The 26,318-nt window shown below is 45.0% G+C and overlaps 1 protein-coding gene across 1 annotated transcript; it reads left to right on the top strand.

The window, feature by feature from the left end:
- Nucleotides 1–38: 38 nt before the first annotated feature.
- T265_10424 (hypothetical protein) lies at nucleotides 39–26,202 on the top strand (the record flags this gene model as incomplete). The annotated part of the gene is made up of 6 exons (XM_009176792.1): nucleotides 39–250; nucleotides 14,105–14,521; nucleotides 16,442–16,827; nucleotides 18,733–19,339; nucleotides 22,978–23,487; nucleotides 25,405–26,202. 6 exons carry the CDS (start codon nucleotides 178–180, stop codon nucleotides 25,629–25,631), a joined length of 2,220 nt encoding a protein of 739 aa, XP_009175056.1.
- Nucleotides 26,203–26,318: the final 116 nt, after the last annotated feature.

Raw genomic sequence — 26,318 nt, 5'->3', positions numbered from 1 at the left:
GTTTCAGCTCGAATGCTCTGTGTTACCGCATTCTTCTACTAAAATGTCATACTTTTTCTGAATTGTGAATGTTCAATCAATTGCTCGGCGGACGCTTCTTTCGTTACATGATGAATCAAGTGATATCTTTATCAGTATTACTGGTCAAGGTGCGTAACTGATTTGAAACTCCCTGAAATGCCCGACCACATGTCAGGCGGAGCGATTGCTGCTCTGGTGCTTGGAGTATTGTGCCTCATCGGATGTTTAGGTGAGTTGTGTTCACATTTTATATATCTGACCACTGCTTTGGAGTATGTTATTGATTTGATTATACAGATGCGCGTTATCTGCTAGTCACCGGCGACTAACCGGTGAACTGACGCGGAGCTGCCAGTAAATTTTTAATTACTTTATGAGTTGCATGTTTCGGCCGAAGTACACTACTAAGTAGAGTCACGTACAGCGTTGTATGGGTCCGCTATCATGTCTCTGCACTGGTGCCTTTCGGACATCAGTTGCCTGTCAGATGCAATCAAGTGACGCTGGACTGTAGGCATTTTTGAAAAAGGCTTTCCACCGCACCTCATTCTCCCATGCCGTTTTTCGACTCCAAACTTTTCGCACGGCGCTTAATCTGTTCAACAAGATCCGTGCGGAGTCTGCCCCACCCCACCGAACACCTATTACACTGAATTTCTGCGAATGTCTTGACTTTGTGCAGCACATTCTGCTCACTCTCTTGTTGGCAGCAGTGTATTTTGCTTGCGAGTACACTTCACCGACGTACTTATCTGATTAATATCGTTCAGTTTTGAAGAGCATGGTCACAAGCGTGAAAATGTAAATGCAAGTGATAGATGTGGAATATTATTAATTGATCAGGTGACTGCTGATCTGTTCGCCGAACTTGGCAATTGATTTGCAAAAGTTTCGTCACCATTCGAGGAGACATCTTCAGTGCGCTGTTGGTTGGGTAGTTCCCCTCTTCGTGTCTGCGCTTATATAGTTTACAAAGAGCAGCCTTTGCGCTGTAACCTGGTTTTCTGGTTGGTCAACTTTACTCTGTGTTGAGTTGTGGTTTGTATTTCTTGTTTCCTACAACCACGCTACTGTTGAAATTGCCAGAACGGACCAACCGGAAGAGACAACAATGGACGGAAATTTCAATAGTAGCGTGGCTCTAGGAAGCAAGAAATACAAACCACAACTCAACACAGAGTAAAGTTGGACCAACCAGAATCCAGGTTACAGTGCAAAGGCTACTCTTTGTAAACTATATAAACGCAGACACGAAGAGAGGAACTACCCAACCAACAGCGCACTGAAGATGTCTCCTCGAATGGTGACGAAACTTTTGCAAATCAATTACCAAGCTCGGCGAACAGATCAACAGACACCTGATCAACAACCAATAAACTCACCCGAGCTACCAATATTCCAACACAGTCCCATCAATTTCGGATGTGGAATGGTTCCAGGGGGTCACAGGCTACCAAAAACTGTGTGCCTCTTCAGTTATTGTCAATTTCTTACGAGTTTTAGAATCCAACGCATTCCGTAATCGGTCAAGTGTGTCTGACATACCACAAGGCATTATCTGACCACTTGTTTCTCCAAAAAGCATTGATTCTCCACCCTTGAATTCTAGGAAGCGAAAACTGGTAATCGGGTTCAAGGTGAACTGCCTGTGAGTGGGAATGCACGTATACACTTTTAGTAGACTTGGGTTACTTCGAGTGCCAGTTTTCCTTTGGTAATCAAATTTTTGTAAGCTGACACCGGTTGTTTTCCGAGCAAGTTGATTAAGGTACGTTAACGGCGTCAAACTATAAGCAGTTTCCATCTGTTAAGCTAAATAGCCTCAGCGAATGTTGTATTGGAATGTGGGGGTTGATTTTCCGACAAAAGTGTTATGAAAACCGAAAGATTTGTACTGAGATGCCCTGTAAACGCTTCACTAGCTGAACCTTTCTAAGGCATACATGCTGATCGGTTTTCCTGGTTCTTTCAACGTACTGAGATGTAAACGCTTCACTAGCTGAACCTTTCTAAGGCATACATGCTGATCGGTTTTCCTGGTTCTTTCAACCAGTCGGTAAGCCACTGTTAGTGATTCATCTTCAATTACAACCAGCTATGTGAACCCAATCCACGACATTTATCGATCGTTGGCCATTTTAAACAAATGGTGACAACCCTATTTGTTCCAGTGAAATCAACTTTCTTTTCAAGCTGCAGTTCGCACAAGAACGTCGGCAACAACACAGTGATCAGCAGTGTTTAAAGACCACTTTTGTGCTCTGTCTTACTCATCTTCAGATAACATTTCCGCCAAAAGTCTCAACTCTTTTAAGCGATTTCATTGTAAAACAGTCGTTGTCAGTGCATGTTCCTTTGTGCATTTTTCATACTGCATTTTGCATACCCAATGGAAGATTTTGGACAGCGGGCATCTTGAATGTGGGGCTATCCTAGTTGAAGCTTCCATTATTCTTGAGGATTCTTACTAGACTCGATACGGATGGATATCCATCACCGTCATCATCATCGTGGACAGCATGACATCAGTATTCAACACCGATGCTTGACTGCCGTACAACCATGATTTATTTGAAAACCTTATTGTGAAGAAAAGAATCAAGGTGAACGGGGAAGGGACTTAGTGCTAGATTCCTTATATCGTTTCGAGGTGCCTACACCTCCATACACTTACTCAGGCAATCTGGATAGAAACTGGCAAAAAGAAAGCCAGTGAGATCGAGTGACACCCATGTCTTGCAGTGTCTCCACCCAGGAGCAGTGGGGATCATGTGGTCCCCATCCTGCAAGGTGAGTAGCACGAACAGCAACCAAACGTCTCGTAACTCACTTCATTCCCCTCTGCCACGTTTCTGCTTCCGCCACTCTGAGTTAGTCATGAAAAACAACACTTTGGTTTGACATACGCAACACATGTCCCAACCCACACGCAGCTTCTAATGCTGGACACACTCTTCAATGGAAGTACCCGTTGCACAACCGAAAACTCGCCTTCTAACTGTCTCCTTACGGTACGGACAAGGTGAGTAGCACGAACAGCAACCAAACGTCTCGTAACTCACTTCATTCCCCTCTGCCACGTTTCTGCTTCCGCCACTCTGAGTTAGTCATGAAAAACAACACTTTGGTTTGACATACGCAACACATGTCCCAACCCACACGCAGCTTCTAATGCTGGACACACTCTTCAATGGAAGTACCCGTTGCACAACCGAAAACTCGCCTTCTAACTGTCTCCTTACGGATTCACCGACACCAACCCACAGAAGTTATGGATTTGTCATCTTAAAAATCTTTCGAATCGTCTCATAAGAATAGCCAGTAGGGCTGTAACTGCTGACTGCCAGCTCTTTTCTGTTGTTTACAGACCCAGCTTGTGACCTTGATAAGGGGAACACTGAGATGTTTGATGGTAGTTTGCCCATCATATTCACCATACTATCAAAGGGGGTTATGGTCCGGCGCCTTTTACGATTCGCTTACAAGTGACGTTTCTAGCACCAGTCAACATCTGTTCTGATGTTATTCAATAGCTTTGGAAATCTAAGTACTATATGTATGGTTGTGGTGTTCGAACGGTACAGAACCAGTACAATCATCAGTTCCACTGGTTTTCGAAAGCAGTGTCATCTGACTATTCTACCCGCGCCGTTTCTTTTTTAGCGCATTGTTGGCTATGAATTAAGGTCTACCCAGCTCCCCCTTAAACGAGCACTTAAGAGAAGATTTGGTGCCGAAAGCACTGCAGCGAATAGGAATGTAAAAGACAAGTTCATTGGTCCTCCAATACGCCTACTTGTAGTGCAGGCGATCAGGTGTTTGAGGCGATTCAGTGCTTTAAACGTGATAAAAGCCACTGTCGAACACGAATACAAAGACGTTCTGTGTGTAAATTCGATGGAATTAGGACTCAAAGTGCCCGCAAAATCCAAATAAAGGCGAACCACTTCATTGATCCAGTAGGACTTTCTGGTCCTATAGCCTGTCCAGTACATGCTGTTAGGCATGCCATTTCTTCGATCGATATCTTATGTTAAACTTTGTATATTGTTTGTCGACCACAATGTCCCAGAAACCGGAGTTTAGGGGGCTAAGTACCTAGACAATGGGACTATCATTTCCCTAGAAGCTGGACTAATGGCCGTGACCACACCATGTTCGAAACCCCGGTTCTCGTCTGATCACCAAAGTTAAGCAACGTTGGGCCCGGTTAGTACTTGTATGGGTGCCCGGCTAGGAATACGGAGTGTTGAGGTCGTCCCTCCGCTTAAGGAAGATATGGCTCGAGTGGGTAGAGCGTGAATTTACTGACTGAAAGGTCTGTGGTTCGAACTTGACCTCTGTCTCTTGATTTCCCCTGTCCAGGCTTGGGCAACCTGTCAGTATCCAAGTCCTAGTGCTTCCCTCTGGTGGTAGGGCAGCTAGGCTCTGGAAAGGTGCTCAAGCTGAACGACTTATTTAAAACTAATGGTCTTCGTGAGCGCATGGCCTTCCGAGGAAATGTTTTATTGAATTTGTCAAGTTTTGACAGCGCCAAACTTGGGTTCAGCAAGCTACGCCTGTGAAAAATGTCCTTTTTTTGGAAAGGAAGCACAGCAAACGGCAGCTGGATTAAAATTGTCAGGTGTCAGTCAGTCACGATTCACCTTACCCGCGCGAGTAACGGTCACCTAAAAATTGTCGGAAGCCAAATACTGAACGATGAAGTCTGCACACAGTTTTGTCTATCCGCCCTAGTTAACTAGTAGATTGATTCCGAACTGAATTGCGACCGGATGCGTTAGATTCACGTTTCACTGGATTTGTCCGGTGAGCTGAAATCAGGACACCCGATAGTTTCGAACACTTGTGACCGAATGCATATTGATTAGACTTTGTTCTAGAACCTCAGGTTGCCGTTAAATGCTATAAGATTTTCGGTAGACTGGATATAAGGCTATTTTTCTGATTTTTGAAGGCCTGAAACCTACTACATAGCAGGAGTTCGATCAGAGATATTGCGTAATCAGTACGAATTCCTCGGAACCTCAGTCACTTTATACCTCACATTATCCCCATCCGTAAATGCCACTCAGTAAGAGAGGCCCAAATGGTTAGAGCGCGAATTTACTGACCGGAAGGTCCGTGGTTGGAACCAGACCTCTGCCTCTCGACTTCCCCCCGTCTAGGCTTGGGCAACCTAGCAGTATCCCTTCTTTCCTTCTGGTGGCATGGCATTTGGGCACCAAAAGGGTGTTACAACTGAACGGCCACTACTTGGAAAGCTTGGCATTCTTGCATTATTGTGTATTTGCTCAAGACGAATGATTGGAGACCACTCTTGCCCATGGCCCGAGCAGACGTTTCTACTTCTGGAAGGACACTGATCACTCGCGGCTTGCGTGATGCTTATTTTGGTGGATACCCGGAAACATGTTTAAGCACAGTTTCAAAAAAGGTGGGTGAAGATAATTTGGGATTTGCAAGTTCCAACAATCTTCCGGGGACTGCTGAAGGGCTCAGATCACTCGTCGGTGGCAACTTTGGTGAGTCGCGTCTTATGCGATTGAATTTTGGGATATATCTGTTCAAAATTGAGGACTGCTCATCCTCCGGTTGGGATACAGAGCAGCACACGTCTGGATCTGTCGCTTCTTGGTTCTGCACCTACCTTATGAGCCCCAAAAAGGGAGAAACCAGTTATGGGCTGTTGACGGATTTTCAGCAACCTAATGGGTAGTACATTACAAAGATATACATGTATCGCGATATCTCGAATATCGTAGCGACTGAAACATGAGGCGGTGTGGTGCAGCACATTCAGTTGCCTGAGAACATCATCAAAAAACGAGAGATTCAGCTGGGTTCCAAGTGAATCTCTCGCAAAACCAAATTAGTTTGCAAATGAGTGTATATTCGCTAATTTCGTGCAATATGGTTTCAAGTAGAACATAAGGTTGACGGAAACCCGGAGACTACGCCTACCTGATTAGCCCCAAGTAGGGCAAACCAGTCGTCGGCTGTCGACGGATTTTCAGCAACCTTATGTGAAACCAGTCGCAAAACCAGAAGCTAATGTGATGTTTGTCCAGCGGGTCAAACTATATGTTTCCTACGGTTTACTCCCACGTTATGGGTCATACTGGGAGAATTCAGATATACTGGAGAGTTCTCATAATAGACATTCCTTACAGCTCATCTCAATCTTGTGCAGGATATATTGAATCGGAGACAAAAACGGAAAGTTATACTTGAGTCAGAGCCGATTAACGATGCAACCAGATCTGACTAGCTTAATCATCAGTAGTGTGCATGACCGAATGCGCGACTCTACTTTCGCATACACACAAATATCCTTCTACAAAATTCCTCTCAACATGGACTGCCACTTGAGCGAGACCACATTACAAGGTCTGTGAGTTAGACTTGCTTCCATTTTCGACTTTGAAAGTCCAGTACGCAACCGGATCAACTGCTGAATACTTGTGTTTGTTTAAGTGTCACATACACGGACAGGTACGTTTTCCATACTATGAAACAAATGGCTATGAGCATGGGGTCGTAGCCAAATACTCTAACATAAAAAACAGGCCATACTGCAGCTTGATGCACACGCCCCTTCAGACTCAGGGATAAGCCATTCTGAGGCCATAGGTGTCACAAATTAGCAAACGCGGCCCAAGCCTTGCAGATTCGTGCATTGACCTCATCTGTCAATACACGATTCTGCAAGGCTCGGGCCGCGTTTGCTGATTTTAGACACCCATGATACCAGAGTAGTGTATCCCTGAATCTGAAAGGACATGTGTATCAAGCTACAGTACGGGCTGTTTTGTTGTATGGCTGTGAGACTTGGCCTATTCGAGCAGCGGAACTAAGACGTCTTCAGGTGTTCGACAATCGTTGTCTCAGAACCATAGCTCGTGTGGGTTGGTGTCGGCGAATCCGTAACGAGGCAGTTAGAAAGCGTGTTTTCGGTTGTGCGACGGGTAATTCCATCGGATAATGTGTCCAGCACCAGAAGCTGCATTGGTTGGGACATGTATTGCGCATCCCAAGCCATCGTTTGCCGAAGAGAATGCTGTTTTAGATGCCCAATTCAGAGTGGCGTAAACAGAGATGTGGCCAACCCTTGTTTTGGCAGAGGAGTATGAACGAGATCACGAAACAAACAGCTGCTGTCGGTGTTACCCCCCTTCCAGGATGGGGACCGCGTGATCCTCACTGTGTCTGGTTGGAGACACTACAGGATATGGCTGCCAATCGATGTCAGTTTCTATCCAGATTGCCTGAGTGAATGTCTGGAGGTGTAGACACCTCCACTAAGTCCCTTCCCTGTCCACCTTTACTCTTTTCTTTACAATAAGGCTTCCAAATAAATCATGATTGTACGGCAGTGAAGCATCGGTGTTGAACAGTGATGTCGTGCTATCGATGATGATGACTTTAACACACAGTAACAGTTGTTCGTATGCAGTTAGTCTGCTACACTGATGCACTTGGACGAGCCTTTTCTCTCTCACTGACCATCATCATCTTAAGTGGGATTTCTCAAAGCGGCACCATCTACAAATGCAACAAACCGCTGGAAAAGGGTTTCAGAAATCTATAATTTCTCTACCCGGTGAATGTGTAGGCGATACGCATCTGGCTAATCTACCTGTCCGCGATGTGTTGACTTCATCTACTGCATACAGCTAGTATACCATTAAAAAAGGCACTCAATTTCGCCAAGTGCCGTTACAAAATTCTGTTCTGATTGCATTTGTGTTCACCGGTGTTCATGCCGATCGGGTTTGCGTGATATTTCCTGAGAGGTGTGTGCACGCAATTCATCTGAACTTCTTCTAAGAAGTTCTCAGAAATCTTTGTTCCAGACAGTTGGAAGCGCACAAGTTAAATCACGTGACGGATCGATAGATAGTACTGTCCTCCACCGCAGCCATTAATCATGCGTTGAAAAGAAATCGGGGGTAATGATTTTTGTTTGGAATTTTTCCCACATTCACACATTGGTTGATGCCCAAATATGTGCCAAACTTCATTTTGGCGTCTAGCATGGGAGAAATTCTTTTGTGAGTCGTGCTTGCGTCTGCTGGACAGCTGCCTATCACTTGTAGTCAGATGATTACTTTATTCAGACGTAATTTCTACTGTATGTGCGCTTGTCTGCTTGCGAATACGCTCTTACTGTGACACAATGGTCTCACTGCGGCTTTGCACTGCGAGCTACCACCTGAGGCCAGGTTGCTCACTCCGCGGAATTTATTCCTCCTTGTACCGCAACAGATTTCATGTGCCAAAGTCATCGTGGCAAATCACGACTCATATCAATGTCATCATTATCGTGAATGGTCGTGCCCATAAGCATAGTCATCAAGGACACCGTCATCGGCACCATCTCAGAAGCCGTAAAAGCCGCAGTAGCGGCGACGGCATCCTGAGCGTAGGTGTACTCTCAGTTTTGCGTGTCGACTTGATCCATGTATCGGAAATCCAGGCTAGTCCAGTTTACGATTGATCAGTCTGGTTGGTTCGTATGAATTTCACGTCGGCGTTTCACCAGAAAATAAAAGAGATTTCAACGTTTAGGGTTGATTCACCTATGTTATCATCCACCTGACCGTCATCATACTTACTAGTTTGATTGTCACAGAAATTCCAATGTTCATGTACAAAACGTACCTACTTGGTGGATTACTTACAACTTGAAGGAGATATGAGACCACCCCTGGTGGTCGTTGGCTTGTTCGTGGAGCTGGGCACCAATCGAGGTGATATCATCGGTGCGTTATTGGGGAGCGTAGTGGTGCGTAGCAGCGCGTTAGAGACAATCCCGTGTGATATTTCTCCGCTTTCAAGCCCTGGCGGACCGTGAAAATCTGAGCAACATGGTGCTCTGATGAGGTATTGCTCATCAGCGGTACTCCCGGAATTATTGATTTTCTATTCATTATTGCAAAGCCAAACTTATATTGGTTCCTACGAGAGCCTGAGGTAATGTTGGTGACACTTTTCAGCTGACAGATGGTTTGCCTCGTATTTCGATTGGTGTAATAATCGATCTCCCGCACACACACACACACCAATCACGATGTTGCTGGAATTCTTCGACACCCTTCGACCGGTTTCGTAACCGCTCGCGTGTTCTCCCAACTGTCTTGACCATCTTTGATTAGCCTAAAATCTAAACCATATCCAAGGGTTTCCAGTCTCAGTTAGATGAGTCTTTGAATCGTGCAAGTGTGGTCTAATAAATCAATAATTCCAGGCAACGTGACCGGTTGAGGTGAATGTAATTCTCGTAACTGTACAAAGCCACACTACTAGATACCGCCTCAGCACCATACATCGGTATGTACTGGTGAAAGGAAGAAGTCCTTCCCTGTGAGGTTATTTATTAGAAAATGCCAACTGAACAGCTACAGACTATTGGACAGGAAAGCAAAACTCTCATGTGCATCCTGTTTACGAAAACTAAATATCCATCTTCCCTTCAAACGCGCCTTCCTGAACTTTCCTAAATATTCATATTCATATTCAAATTCAAATCCAAGCAAATGCTACAAAGCGACTCCACAAATTCTGTAGTAGATCTCACTGTTCAAAAGACGCGAAGGGGATTTACGAGAAAACATACTACTCGCATGCCCCCAATCAGTAGTATCACCGTTACGCTGGTATCACAGCTACCTGTGAAACCCGAACACATGGGAGATGATAGCAAATCCGATTGAATGATTTTACAGCGATTTGGGATCAAGACCAGCGGTCGACGTCTGACGATTATGCGAGGCTTCTTTCCAGTCTCAGTTTCCAATACCACAGTGCGTGTGCGGAAAATATTTCATCCATGGAATACTTTGCCCACCTCTACTGTCAGTTTCCCACAACTCACAACGTGACGACAAAGTCACATTGAATACTTCGTTTAATTTTCACCTTAAAGGATGTACTATCCTTTTCAACGCGCACCAACCGCTTAGTGTGACGCCTCACTCAAAGACAAGGATAAAAGTGCTTCAAACCAGATTAGAAATCTGCCGTAAGAACCGGACAGACCAAGTGCACTTAGCCTTTCTCTCTCGCTTCGAGTTTCTTTGACTCCCCTGACTCCCCTTTTCTCACAGTGGAAGGGTTGCCTTGCTCCTCGCTTATATTTTTTGTAGACAGTCCTGATTATTGTATGTGGCCAATTTCCCTTCATCGTCAGCGAATCAAACTGAAGGCTGGATTCCCCTTTTGTAACATTTGTCAAATGGATATGCTGCATACAAGCTCTTTTATGTTTCACCTGGGATGATGTTCAAGATATCAGTAATATCCGTAGTGTTGATCATTGACAGCTTACAGCTGATTTGACCGTTTTGGGATTCATCAGGTCGGCTAGTCACTGACTTCCCACCAACCTTGCTTCGTACTTTTAGATCATGGTGCATGCTTGGGTAGGCAAACAATAAATTACCTGCCCAATGTCCTCTGGAAGATTGACGTAATAAATATTGAGCTGCCTATGAGTTTTCATCAATCCAATAAGAAGTCATGGGGCGAGATGTCTCGGTGGTTAGAGCGCGAATTTACTAACCGGGAGGTCCGCGGTTCGAACCCGACCTCGGAAAGTCGACTTCCCTGGCAGTTTCCCATCTCTTGTGTTTCCTTCTGGTGGCATGGAAGTTAGGCATGGAAAGAATGCTACAGCTGAGCGATTAGCTTTACTAAGAAGTCATTAGCCGGTGGCTATAACAGCGGTTATTAATCTACTCTGTTTCACGACTGTGTTAGATAACTTATTAGAGCTGACTTACTCGGACAATTCTCATGGGGTTTCTGATGCGCTCGTGAGTAACTTACATTCTTACCTACTTTCTCAATATTACTCGTGGCTGTATATGAAAGAAGCATTCTGCCGATGATTTTTGTGTGTGCTTGCAGTGAGACGTTCTTGTACTCAAAATCGTGATGCACTACTCATAAGGTTGCTGAAGATTCCCCGACAGCCTACGACGGGTATCACTTTCTTGGGGCTCATTAAGTAGGCGCAGTCCTCAAGTTTCCGTCAACCTTGTGTTTTATTTGACCCCAAATCGCACGAAATTAACAAAATATACTCACTTGAACACCAATTCGGTCTTGCAGGAGACTCACCTAGGACCATGAGGCGACCTGTTGAAGCATATTCAGTTGCTTGAAAACATCACAAATGAGAGATTCAGCTTAGTTCCAGGTAAGCCTCTAGTAAAACCAAATTTTTTTGCAAATGAGCGTATTTCACAAAGTTCTATACATTACTCTATTTTCAACTTCTCTATGTCGAGCTGCATTTGAGCAGAACGTGCCACTGACTTGACTCATGTGAGCCGGAATGACATACCCAGTGGGTCGAGCACTGCATTTGTTCACTCACCATCTTTAGAGGCTGCGCACACACTGGAAAAACCTCACGGGTGTTTATCACAGGTGAGATTTATCCATCACTGTCCGGCACGATTAAATCATCATTGAAACCCGTGCTTCATTACTTAAGGACTATCACAAACATTCCAAGGTTCCAGAACCCCCAAACGCTCAGAAAGAACATCTGAAAAGAAACTGAACACACGAACGCCACTGATGTCGAATCGCCGGCTTTTCCGGCAATATCCCCAGCGGGGTCACAGTGGTCCCGTCCTGGATGACGGACCGCACCAACAACACCTAAGATCTTCGTGATCCATGCTGTATCCATGCTAATCAAGTCAGCTATAAGACAATATGTGTGTCTAGGCCACGTGATAATGCATGATCACTAACATCTTTAAAAACCGCGCCTGTTCCACCTCATTATAAATGTATACACAACTATGCAGATATGCTTGGTTTTTTAACACCGAATTCCAAGCCCACTAGATTTAGCCGAAGTTGGCTGATAAATGCACCTGATAAGTTCGAAAACTCAACTTTATAGCTGTGGAATGTGACCGAGTGTGACAATAAGTCCAACAAATTAAACTAATTCCTAGAGCATTGATTGATTAGGGTGGGGAGTGACGTTTGGTCATTTTTCTGGATCGACAATCCATCATTCTCATCGGTCATGAGACTGGTTTCAAACACAAGTCTTGGAATCAGAACCACACGATGCTGTCACATGAGACGATATCCCCATGCAACCAGTCGTCCAAAGCACCCCTGTGAGATCGGCTAAACCAAGGTATTAATTTTGTTTAAAGAAATAGAAATGAGAAAACAAAACTAGATTTTTGTCCCAAAACTGGTAAATACAGAAAGTCACACCGCTCTGATAGGACCAAAGCGATCGATAAGCACGCATTTCGGTCAAATGCGTTGACTAGTTGATCATACCTGCTGTTCCTAATGCCTAAGTTGCGGTTATCATTCGGACAGGAGCTTAGCTATTCTGCGTTTCATTACGATTGCACTTAATGCTCACCTGAGGGGGCGTGCGGTTGATCGAATCGACGTGCACAAAACATTATCTGAGTATTCTCAATTTCGGGGGTTGATTCGAGGCCTACATGACCAGTGGAAAGTAAGGGAGGGAACGGTTTGGAAAGTTTTGGGAAAAAACCATGGCCCTCGGCCAGATTTTGCCCACGTGGCAAGAACTTGTTGGGCAATTCAGGTATTTCAAAGGAAGCTGAGGAAGGAGTAACACAGTGCAGGTCATAAGAGGAGTTCAACGGTTCTGAACCCAAGTAGAAATGTGACTATTGTTCCAGGTTTATCATGCATTATTCTTTGAAATTTTTCTAGGCATATACAAGGAAGAGTGATTCGGCTAAACGGTCGTGACAATCAGCTGGTGGAGTGACGACCTGATACACACAAGAACCTGAGCAGAATCCTACCACATTTATCTAATCGTGACAAATTAAACAATCGTTGACGAATTCGTTATAAACGAATCGATAGTGTTGCAGTAAACTAATTGAGTTCCCTCAAAATTCGAAGTTCACGTATGTGAACATTGTTCAAGATTTAAACAAAAGTTAGGCTTTGTCCGGAAGGGTGTAACCGCTTTTGAAAAAAAAAGTTCAATTAAAATTTGGCCATCAGGTTGCCTCTGCAGCAAGAATCCTTTACAGCACTCGCGTAAAACCAAGCCGCTGTTTCTGAACCTACTAAACCTCAGGATTCTTTATTTGCGAGTTTCCACCCCGCATTCACATTTAGTGGCCCAACTGTTCTTCACCGAACTTAGGAGCCGAGTTAAGGTCATCAGCGCGTTGCTGTCAATGCACTGAGTAGTGGTGTGCATGTATTGATGTACGTACATCTGAATAGGGTGACCTGCACTTCTGTATGTGACCCATTCGAAGCTCTGGAACAGAGCTTAGTAACGCACACGTCTCCAAAGATGTTTGAATTAAAAGGAGTAAATGAGTTAAAAGCGTCTCAAGGCTACTGTGCTCTTCACTTTAACAAAACTTGAAATAAGGGTAACTACTCATAAGGTTCCTGAAAATTCTCCGACAGCCTACGACCGGTTTCGCCCTTCTTGGGGCTCATCAGGTAGGCGCAGTTCCCGAGTTTCCGTCACCCTTGTGATCTATTTGAACTCAAATTGCACTGTTTTCGAGAAATACACTCATTTGCAAATCAATTTGTTTTCCACGAGAGACTCAACTGAAACGTGAGGCGGCCTGTGTGCAGCACTTTCATTTGTAGAGTATCAAAAACGACAGATTCAGTTGAGTCTCTCGTGAAAACCAAATTGATTTGCAAATGGGTGTATTCCTCGAGAACTTGAAATATTTTTCCATTGATTCCGACAACTCGAGAACTTATTTTTCCATTGATTCCGACAACTTAGCGGTGTTTCAGTATCTAATTTTTGAATGACCGGACGATTACTCGCTGTGACGGTGTCAGGTAACCCACAGACGATTTACACACTCAATATGCATAGGAGATTATGGCTTTCCACACATCACTGTTTGGAAAATACCAAGTAGTTTTGTTTTCCAATTCTGTGATCACTTGATGGTGGTTTGGGAACAGAAGGATCTCGACAGCGCAAAGTAAATTTCGTACTGACTGACCTCACAAATTGACTCTTTACTCATTGTCATGCTCCCCTTTTTTGCCCCTCTCTTTTCGTTAGTCGCGCTTGTTGTGTGGCTTATACGGTGTAGACATTACTGGTCTTGTCAAAAACACACAAAGATGTCAAATCACGTTGATGTCGAGGTACCGCGTGGAGCAGCCAATCAGCTGTATTCATCCGAACCGAGTGATTGTCGAGCGTCCTCGGAGTCATGGACCAATGATTCGTTTGGAATCCCGAAGACCAACTGGAATAGCGCCTTGTCCAGTTCGTCGACTACACACAGACAATCATCCAGGGAATCCGCAAATTTCACTCGTCAGCAAACAGGCGTTGGGTATAGTCACAGATCCGTCAACTTTGGACACACTTGGGTTGATTGCGTCGAACAGCCGTTTGGAACGGCTTCCGCGCCGTTCACATTCGCAACACCAAAGCGGAGCGTGCATGGCACTCAACAAACCGCGTGGTTTGGTGCGTTCTTTCTGACAAGTTTCTCAAAAGTTGGCTATAACTATACTTAAAAATTTTGCATAAACTACACATCCATTCTCATTCTGGTTTTCCTTTTTGTTCGTTTTGTTTGCCAATTGCGAAGTGGTAACTTCAGAGAAGCGCTTGCTGAGCTCCTGCATTGGCGGCACCGAGGTAACATCAGCTTGACTGTCAAAGGCAAAATATACAATGCCGCGGTCCGATATGTCCTAATTTCAAGATCAGAAACAACCGAAAGCTCTCGGTGCTTCACCAAAAGATGCCTTTGAAGCACTGTGTGGGTCTGTTTGGGACAGAAGATCGCTAACGCTGAGGTACACTAAGTGGTATTTGAGGAAATCCACCAGTTGGTTACATTCCACAGGTCACAGTGGGTAATCCATGTACTTCGTACGCCACGGAACCCTTTGCCTCATAGGACTATCTTTGATGATTCCTCTGTGGGACAGAGACGATAGTCAATGACTTATCAAGGAAACACGAAAGCATTGCCAATCGACTTAGCCGCGTCGTTAACTGTCGTATTCCCGGATGGGGACTGCGGGACGAGACAAAACAATAGTTAGTTAACCTAATCTACATAACTGCGTTACTCAACCACTGGAGTCTTGCATCACAACTATCGCCTTCAATACGTAGCTGTGAACCCCAGATACACCAAACAAACAGATCCTTTTCTCGTCAATGCATAGATTGGACCATCACCTCCAATTCATGGCTCTCGTTCCTTTATTTTACCTTATCTTCGGTGAACTGAGGTGTATCAACTGAAAGTACAGCATTCTGACTCAAAATTCCCGGGTTAACACATCGTCAACGGTTGAAATCCGAAGTACAGTTTACCTTTGACCTTTTGAACTCTCCCCAAATTTTGAGTCGATTTGCCCAGCGTGACATCAACCAAAATATTACCAGATTTTCCCTCCATATCGGAAAGCAGCCAGGCATCATCGGCTTCTACCATAATCCTTTATGTCATGGGCTGTGGAAGAACATTCAGCAACCTTATGAGTAGTGTGTTACATATACAGACTCTAGTGTTGTTCGAAATAGCATCATTTCACCTTTCTTTCATCGCCATCCATTAAACTTCTCTGAAACCCGGCATTTACTCATTCTCCCTGCTTCCGACGAAGAACTCATTCCAGTTTCCTTCACTTAGAAATCCTTGATCACACTAACCTACCTCGTAACGTCCAGGATGACACCCCTCCAGTCCTTCACTAATGATTCTCGTCAGTTTCGTGCTTTTGAAAAAAAAGATTCCACGATTTTTACTCTTTAACACAATCAGTACACACGCGTATAAGCACCGTCAAATATAGTGAACCAAACAAGGTAGCTGTCTTCTTGTTTCCTCAGCCTAAACCAGCTTCTCGTACTCACCAGACATAGTGTCTTTGTGTTTTTCCCACGCCTGGAAACACGGAATCGCGGATCCTCTACTCGGGTAGCTAACTGCAGGAAGCTTCGTGGAGATTACATACTCAGTTTCCTGGCTTGCAAACACCGCTCCACAAAGTTCCTAATCGACCTCATACAGCCCTTCTTTATGTATCTATCCAGGGCTGTGGTACCCCAGTTTTCCATACCCAGTGTTCTCCCTACATTTTGATAAGCCCGCAGTCTGTTTATGTCATTGGCAAATATCGCCCCCAGTGGTTAAACAGCAAGTCGACTTTCCATCCATAAGGTTGGGTTTTTCTTCTAGAAAAGATTTCGAAGGCAGTCATCATCTCGTTGCATCCAACGTTGAATTTGTTTTTGGCCCCCTCTGCAACGTGAGTACTTTAAAAACGACAAATAGCTTAGACCTTCAAATGGACACCACAACAGATTCCATGACGACCATCCACTTGAATTCAATCACTTGCATCATTCAGTCACTCTTGTTTGCAGGCCCAGAGAGAATCTATGTCGGAGACTGCAGCGGTGCGGATAACAACGCGTTCAACCTCTATCCCTCACTCTCATACGTTCCTGAAAAGGTGGAAAAGACGGACCCAGATCTTGCTCCTTGTCCATCAGGTTCGAAAAAAGCCGGACGCGGTGCAACGCTGCGGAGGAAACTGCGGGCCAACATGCAAATGATGGCCCGTGCGTCTCAGTCCGAAGTGTTTCGCTTCAATCACCAACGTTCCGCCAATAAATCGGTTAAGCGGGAATCGAAGCGTACAAAGCGCTCTAAACGAGGTGCTCGAAAATCCCTCTCAGCGTTCACCTCTGATTTGAGCGTGCTCGGCGACGAAGGTTACTACAACATGAACGTGTCTTCAGATTGTTGCGTGAGTTCTCATCATTGTCATGATATCCTAAAGGTATTTTTCTTCACTTCGCTTCTTTGTCAGTCGGCAACCCCGTTCTTTTCATCCTATTGAATCCCCCAGCGTCCACTGAATCTCTGGTCATGTGCTGGCTAACCCTTGCGTCGTTATCACGGGTTCATTAGTCACATGGTTAGGTTGTCAAGTGACCGTGAAACCACCACTAGTGTGTAACACCACTGGAGCCTAGGCCTTTCGTCATTCTGTGGGATGACGTATCCTATATCCAATCAAGATATCGATTCTACCTCATCGATTATCACCTGACTCATTTTGGAGGTTTCCTTTCCGATTTATTCATCAAACACTACTCTCCAGATTCATGACCTCGAAGTAGCCGTGAACCTTCAAGAAGAGTGCGTGTGTGCATAGGTGGTCACGTGCGCATGTCTTTGCAATGCATCCACTTATGTCACGTAACTAAGAGAGCGGCACAAATATAGAAAAGGCATGCACACGTGGAGGAACGTGTCACCCCCGGAACACCTCATTTCACGTCGATAGATGCTGAAAATAGCACAAATACCCTTTAAAAATGGCTTCGATACACGTTAAAACTTTAAGCGGTCCCAGGAAGGATCTGGACAAATGCTCTCATTTGCGTACACATTTGGCTACACCGGCTGAACGTCCCCCTCATGATGGCCCACTTCGATTGAATGCACTGCATTGGACAGCTTCATGTTGGTACAAAATTCGAGATATCGCAGTGCTCTTGTCCAGACGTAACACACTACTCACAAAGTTGATCGCAGTTCTTCGACAGCCCACCACCGGCTTCACCCTTGTTGGGGCTCATCAGGGAGAGCCATCCACCTTATCATTTACTTGAGTTTAAATCAGGTAGACTTTGAGAGATACATTGGGCTGCATGTAGCACATTCAGTTGAAGTGGGCCATTATCAATGAGAAATTCAGCTGCATTCTTGTTGAATTTTATCATACCTGTATGCAAATGAGCGTTTTGCGGTCCTCTTTTTGCTTGTGTTTGTAACAAGGAGCTTGTTGATTTACGGCTTCGCTCATCTTGTCACGTCGTGTAAATGTGGTGCTTCTTTTGGGACAGTCTGTCCATTCCCTTAGGTCTCTTGAACGTTAGTGGGGAATGTGGCTCGAGTGGTTGGAGCGCGAATTTACTGACCGGAATATCCATGCTTCGAACCCGACTTCTGCCTCTGAGCTTCTCCTATCCAGGCTTGGGCAACCTGACAGTATCTCAGCCCTCATGCTCCCTTTGGTTGGCATGGCAGCTAGGCGCCCAAAGGGCGTTACAGCTGAATGAATATATTATTATAATATATTCTTGAACGTTAGTGCTATGGGGTAGGACTCAAATGCTTATTGGCTTTACTTGGTCACTGTCAGATTCCCACCCTGTTCGATTGTGAGGATAGAATTCAGTCCACTTCAAAGTTCATGTGCACCATGGAAACTCGATGGATTTCATTGTGACCGATAGCATATTGGTTTACTTTGGCATAACGTCCAGCACACAGTCTGCCGCGAAGGAGATATTCACTGAAGATTCCTTTGTCTCAGTGGCTCAAAATATGCAGACAGCCCATTATCGGTTTCGCCCTGTTCAGAACTCATCAGTAGTCTCTTAGGGCTGGTGCGCTGACTTGAACTACAATTTAGTGAGTGTGTACGACTACTAGGATGGACTTGAGATGGAGCTTGAGATTCGATCGACTCTCTCGCTTTTAGTTGCATAGGAAATTTTGTGCAAATTTAATGTCCTAGTTTCGCATTGTTCTGATTGCATCAGGTAGAGGTTTTGGTCCCGTGTGAGTGTCATTTAGAGGGCTGTAGGGTTGCAAAAGCGTCACCTTACACTGTACGCTCTGTTGTTTTCTGATCATGCAGAGATTCGACGATATGGGGTCACTTGACAATGACAACTTTCTATACAGCCTGGAGAATGCCGTTTTTCCTGGTTTGGTAGACACCAACTCCTCGCTGTTCCCAGTACACCGGAGAGAGCAACCGGATTTCTGGTCCCAGAGACCCCACAAGCGAACAGGTTTATCTGTCGTGGGCACAGCATTTCCGGGATCAGACTATCGAACTTTGGCCAGTGCTGACCTAAGCTTGGGTTCCAGCGTGCCTGGGGCCTACTGGACCCCAGTCCCCCCCTTAAACAACACATTCCGTTTTCCTGCTCCTGGTCCTCCCGTCGCTGGTTGGGCGCACCAGCTTGCTCAGACAAGTTTGCCCGGTTCATGTAGACCTGCATCGCCGGTTAAAGGCGAGGTACTAGCTACCGGAACCATACCACCTCCATTCAGCCCTGCAGAACATCGATCAAGATTTTCTGAAAGCAATTTGGGTGGACACACGTCATCGACGGCCATTCCTCGCCGTCGAGCCGCCCAAAAGACTAAAACACGCCAGATGTCTGAACCAAGGAAAGAAACTAAACTCATGGAAACAAGTGGTACCGAATTAACATACCATTCACAACAAGGGCGAGGTGAGATGCACATAGTTTCTGGCTATTTCTGGATTAATTTTGTGTTTGAACTGACATAACACTAGGTGTTATGTTAAACAAGACATTTTTTGTGTCCTGATTATGTAACCACATAGTCCAGACGTGACCAATGACAGCTTCGGGATTCCCCATAAAGCTTAAATGACCTTCAAAATCCACTCTTGAATCGACTAGTAGGTTGAGTCACAGTTTTTTTGTTCTTGGTGCAATACCTTTCACTAATGAAGATTTGTCATCGTTAGCCAGGTTTTATTTGCAGTGTGCTTCTGGGTGGTGTTTTTTTACGGTGTTTGAAAAAACAAACCGGGCTATTTGTGGATAGCTGCACGATTGTAGAATCCGCGTTCACGTGGCCCTCGTTCGAACTGTCTTGGCGCGAGTAAGGATGCCTCTTCACTTCGCCATGGGCCAACCAGAATAATTGTACCAGAGTCAGAGGAGGCCTGCTCAGCGAGTGTGCTGGGGACGCAAATTCCTTCAACTAAAGTAAACCACAACGGAAGTTTCCCGTGGTTTTTCCCTCGATCAGTGGCATTACAACGATGCGTGGGGGTGACTAAACACCACTGGTCACTGGATATTCGTTTTAGAATGCCTTAACACAGACCACAAGTCTCTACACCATTTGGAGAACCAGGCTCAGCACTTTTTATGCTTGCTGTGGTCACATACGGTTATGGCTTTCCCACCGAGTTACTGACATCTTGTGGTCGTTGGTTTGTTCGCTGGGCTGAGCTGAGCTGAGCTGAGCTGGGCGGTGGATGCGCTATCAGCATTCTCTTCAAGATCGACAGCGTTATGTTGGATAACCCTGAAAAATCCCCAAAATCTCTAGGATGATCACATTCATAACCACAGTCCAGTAATGCCTTCTTGTTACTGTGAACCCCGGTCTGGATAGCCGCTTGATCGCCCGGTGCGCTTGACCAAACCAGCTTAGTCAACGAACGTGCAAGTCAGCTGTTCTATTGATCGCGTACAAGCGGTTCAAATTGATAACATGAATACAACTCATCTGTCAAAGGCGAGTGCAGAAGAACCAATGAAATCTGTTTTAACGAAAACGGCTATTCCATTGGCTGTTGTGTAGCCCCGTTACATTCAGAGCTGGTTCTCCTAATACTATCTGACTTAGAATTTTAGCTCTCTGCTTGGAGGGCAAACATTGGGAGCTACAAATGCTCTACCCTGCTGAGCTGACATTCGGACCAATCAGGGCGCGCCTTCGTTGACTCCGTAACCGTCCAATCAACAGGATATTCGGTTTTTAATCAATTGGTTTTCAATCAATTGGTCCAAGTCACACAGACTGACCGCCGAGAGGGGCAGAAATCGCCAAGCATCCCAGTGTTAACAGAATGGAAGGCGTGGAACTGGCTAGCGTGTGGAGAACGGTCTTGCGTCACTCGAGCTGACACATGTTGGTGTGCGGTCATCAGAAGGAAGAGTGGTCATCATCTGAAATCCACTTGACCTCAACCCCCCTCAAACTGAATTGCCGGAGCACCCACAACCCCACAAAGGCCAGGGAAAATCTACCAGTGGCAACCGAGGTGAATCATCAAGCGAAGCACTCTGAAGTGGAAAATTAAGATAAAGCAATTGGAACTAATTTGAAACTCCTCCAACCCACCAATTCGAGATTTGGGCACCCACACTAGCCGACAAGGGCCGTTAATTGACACTGAACACTGATCTAGTGTGAAGAGGACTTACTGATTAGTTCCCCATCTGTCTTATAACCTGGCCAACTTCGTGACCTATTCACTTGGCCTGATGAAGCTTTTGTGTCAAAAGTAAAACGCTGCCCAAATAAAAACTACCGTTTGCTTACCAGGATCTTCTGAAAAGTATATCCGGTTATTTTGAGCGGCGTGCCCAGGGTGGATGACCCTGAACCAGCTGGTCAGCAAATCGCCAGTACGGAGCATGTCTCATTGCCTCCCACTCGAATGGGTCATATGTGGAACCCGGCTCAAGCATTACTGTCCTGCAACGGAGTCTTCAAAGTTTGTGGACGGGTTTACGATACAACTAAACAGTAAGCTCTCGGGTGAACATTTTCCCGGGGCTTTCCGGTGAAAATGCATGTGTTCAGAACCGCCACGTCGCATACGTATTGACTATTGACAAGCATAGTTGGGAATTTTATTGTCAACGCGATCAACTCTAGTCTGGTGTCTCTTCTAGACCAGAGCATTGGTAGGTTTCTTCTGATGCGTAATTTAAAACGAGTTAATGATGAGGATCACTGAACTGAAAGGTACATTCTCTGGGTTTTTCTTTGAGACATCGATAGGCGATCTCACGGAAACGATTTGGTATCTCTTTGGAGGATTTTCCTTAACCCCAGAATCATTTAAATAGCAGATGAAAACATCCTGCTTATGACAGGATGGCTATCAGTGAAAAGAAGAAGGCCATCGCTACGGAGTTGTTTATTAGAAAACACGAACTGACCAGTTACAGACTATTGGACAGGGGAGCAAAACTCTCATATGCATCTTCCTTACAAAAACTGAACATCCATCTTCTCTTGAACGCGTCTTCCTGAACTTTCCTGGATATTCATTGACTGTTGCTCAAATCCAAGCAAGTGTTACGAGGCGACTCCACAAATTACGCGATAGATCCTACTTTTCAAAAGACGCAAAGCGAATTTACAGGAATAAAACATACTCGCATGCCTCCGCCATCAGTAGTATCACCGCTACACCAGTAGGAGACCAAGAGTCCACATGTGATACAGAGACAATCACGCAATCGATTGCTTCAACTTAACTCACGCTTGACAGGTAAAGTTATGGAGTTATTGATAGCGCGTTGAAATGCCGAGCACCCTTTCGTGGTCTAACTGCCATGCCACCAAAAGGAAGCACGAGGGCTTGGACTCTGTCAGGTTTTCCAAGCCTAGAGACAGGGAAATTTGAGAAGCAGAGGTCGGATTGGGACCACGGACCTTCTGGTCAGTAAATTCGTGCTCTAGTCACTGTGCTACCTTGTCTTCATTGTACTTAAAGCGGACAGCCCCGTTTCTTGGATGGAGGATTTTGCTAACGGAATGAGACGTGACCAACTTCTGTGTACGTTTTTTCTTCCTACCCTCTTTTCCATTGGGGGCACAGTCCGGGACACCATCGTATCCTGGCTTTTCAACCAATCAGAATCGACAAACAGCAATAACAGTACGGGCCCTACTGTGCGGGCCGTGAAGTGACATTGTATTTCCTATATAGGATGCTCTGTTCTTCAACATCACTTTTACAAGTGGGTATGATTGTCATATCCCCCCAAAATGGATAAATATTGGCAATAATTTTCAACCAGCACCGCATTAAACTCCGTTGGCCATCCAGCAGAACTTCATTCTCATATTTCCATTCATTTTGTTTTCAATGGGTGGATATTGATTTTTGTCTGAATCAAACTTTCCACCATGTTTCAGTTGTGTTATCTTGGTGGGTCAGTGTTTTATCTCTAATGACTTAATCATCGTTTATCATGTTTACAAACCACATCTCGAATCAGCTGATTATCGATTAAAATCCATGTGATGTTCTAACCATTGGGTTTCTGTCTTCACCTCACCCCCAACTCACATCCACTTCACCGACCAGATATGAAAGCTACTGACGCTGGGCATCCTACGAGTTTTGGTTCGGAAACCACGTTGGCGAGTATGTTGGATACGACAGTGATACAGTACACGCTACACAACAGTAGTGTGTCTGATAACCCCATGGATAGTGGGTATCACGATTCGATGATAGACACTTCGCTAGACCTGTCGACTCAGTGTTCGAATAGCCCAAAGCGACTGATTTTACATCAGACACAGGCAGGTAGATCATCGCCAGCTCAGCCTCCGCCGATTGAGTCTTTTCTACTGTCCGATGCCTTTACCAAAATAGGTTGCCATCCATTAGAAGACACGGTAAAAACTAGCAGACAGTTTCGAGTCCAATTATCACGGGGCCGCCAACAGGGACGTTTACTGCGCGACCTCTCAGACAAATTGACCGGGCAGTATTTCAGCGCGCTAGCTGATATAACCACCTCTCAGAGTTCGAATGGCACAAGCAATGAGTCGGCAGACAGCAGAACCGTCATGCTTTCCAATCGTCCAAGTGAGCATTCTTTTTGTTTTCTCCGCTAACCTTGCTTTCCGTAGTACTACTTTCCGGGATCACCTGATTTTTTAAAATTTTATTTCACACATTAAATTGTAACACTGTTTTTTTAGTCCCAAGAAGGTTTACTCCTCATCGACCTAACCACACACCAACTAAATCAACCATCGCCAATATAGACTAACCAACGTGGTTAACACTCCATCGGAACTTTGCTCTTAGTTCGTTTGTTTGATCAAATTTTTCAAGTGAATGGTAGAATTTCGAAATCAAATTAACTAGATTATAAGCAGTTGTGTGCTCTTCACTTATCATGAGTGGAAACCCCACCATGGAAGGTCAACAAGGGAAGTTCGGGCATTTGAGTTCGTGTGATTTTTACTTGGAATAACGAGTGTCGGGTCTCTAGCTTTATGAGGGTGACAGTCACGCATTTGCCGACCTTTTGGCATTACCCTTCCTCACAAATTGAAAACCCCCGTCTCCTCTCCTAAAATCACGCCTTTATTAGCAGCTGTCAACTTTAATAGCCGGCTACCTGTCATCGTCTCTGCGCACAACGTGTGCATTGATTAACAATGACACCGGATGAGATTTGGGCCCAGCTTTCAAACATTGAATAGCCATGTGTTTACCTGTCTCCGATCTATTCCAAGTTGCGTGGACTAATGAGGTTTCTGTAGGCTCTCCCGGCGCAACATGCTTGAACAGAATGTGATCATAGGGTCTGTGCAAATGACATCTTTTGAACAATCCGAGAGAGTACACGGACATTGGGGGCGCATATTCCTGCCGGGGTTCAAAGGAATAGATTTTCTGATACTTTCAGTTTCATGCGTCTATTTTCTCCAACACATGATGCCAATGCGCGGAGACGCCGTTGGCTTCGGTAAGTGATTTGGCCACTGAAAGTATCTTCGTGCGCGCTGAGCTGCATCGAACTGGCAAGCAATGTGACATCGTGGCCTGCCTGAGAGTCACACAACGAGTGGAGCGAATAAATGAGTGACACGTGATTTTTGGAATCTCACATTGTGGCAGTCACCAAGCAAATTAAGTTTGTCCGGGTTCGGGCAGCTTCGGGCCAAGTTTACGAGAAAGTGGAATTTTAGCCAATGTACACTCATTGGCAAACTAATCTGGTTTTGCGGGAAACTCACCTGGAACCCGGCTGAAACTTTCGTTTGTGGTGTTTCCAGGCAACCGAATGTGCTGCACCAGGCCACCTCATGTTTCAGCCGCTAGGATATTCGAGATATCGCGTTACATGTGCACTTGCGATGCACTACTCATAAGGTTGCTGAAAATTTGCCGAAACATCACAAACGAGAGATTCAGCTGGGTTTCAGGTGAGTCTCTCGAAAAACCAAATTAGTTTGCAAATGTGTCTATATTCACTGATTTTGTGCAATTTGGTTTCAAGTAGGACATATGGTTGACGGAAAATCGGGGACTGCGCCTACCTGATGAGCCCCAAGAAGGAAGGAACTGCTCTTTGGCTGTCGGTGAATTTTAGCAACCTTATGAGTAGTGCATTAAAAGTGGAATTTTCTGCCACATTTCGTATGCTAGATTTTGATTGGTTGAAGTACAGAGGAACGAAAACGTGAAGAACGTGGCTGAAGCATGGTTTTCGCTCATCTGGCAGTATTCTGTCTGTGTGAGTACTACTCAGTATACATTCGCGATAGTCCGCAGAATTGTGCTTCTTTGTCATAGAAGATTGAAATTGTTTCGAACAAATCAATGACCGTCTATGCTAACTGGGCTACCAACACTCTGCTCTATAGAAGCAAAAAATTCTCGTTTTCCTAATCTGTAAAATGATGGAACCAGTTACTTTCTCATCAGTTAAATTGAATTGTTCACGCCATTTCCAAATGCACCACATTGCTATTTTGAATTTCTTGACAGAAGAACGCAGTACATCGGTATCCAGACAACGGCCTTCAGAACCCGACCATTCAATTCAGCAGCATTATCGATCACCAAGTTATCCAGACTTCTACTCTTCCCAACTGTCCCAACATCAGTCTTTTGTGCAACGGTCTGATTGGTCTTCAGACACCAACAACCCCTCGGGGTTATTCAGTGCAGATCAAGAGAATATTGAACAACGAGGTTCAGTCCCTAATACATAATATTTTGCCCGGCGATGTATGATGTTGAGACAACTTTGCGTAACTCTGTGATCGATTCTTTTGTTGACTTTACTCTTGTCATACCGAATCACCTGCGATACGACTCCAACGTCTGCATGTATGATTCTTTTGAGAAAACAAAGGTGAGGTAGAAACCGAAGAACACACTTTCCTCGTAGTTCAGATACCATATATTATGGCGACGGAATACGGTTACTTTCTTGCAATATCCCACATTCTTGGAACTGCTGACGAATCCATGACAAACGCGTCTGCCAACACCACACCGCCTCTGGCTTGTTCATTCATTTGTGAACTGTGTGACACTTTCCGCCCCGCCCGCCCCCCACCGTATCAAGAAGCCACATCGGTTTGCGTTTTTTTCCATCTGCAATATTTTCTTTGTAGGAGCTTAAGTCCCTACAGCATTTTACCTTCCCTACATCCAGACCCTCATCAAACACCTCTTTGACGCATCGTTCCCCCAGAGGTGCTGATCACACATTTTATAACCAAACAACTCACCATTTAATCAAATGCGAATCTTATTGTAGTAATCAGAATAAACAAGACTAATTAATATTTGTGATGTACTACTCATAAGTTTGCCGAAAATCCATCGACAGCCCACGACCGGTTTCGCCCTTCTTGGGGCTCATCAGGTAGGCGCAGTCCCCGGGTTTCCGT

Source organism: Opisthorchis viverrini (genome assembly GCF_000715545.1).
Source record: "Opisthorchis viverrini unplaced genomic scaffold opera_v5_369, whole genome shotgun sequence".
In the NCBI taxonomy this organism is placed as follows: domain Eukaryota; kingdom Metazoa; phylum Platyhelminthes; class Trematoda; order Opisthorchiida; family Opisthorchiidae; genus Opisthorchis; species Opisthorchis viverrini.
Note: the sequence above shows the minus strand (reverse complement) of the source record. Positions and strands in the feature narration are given on the sequence as shown.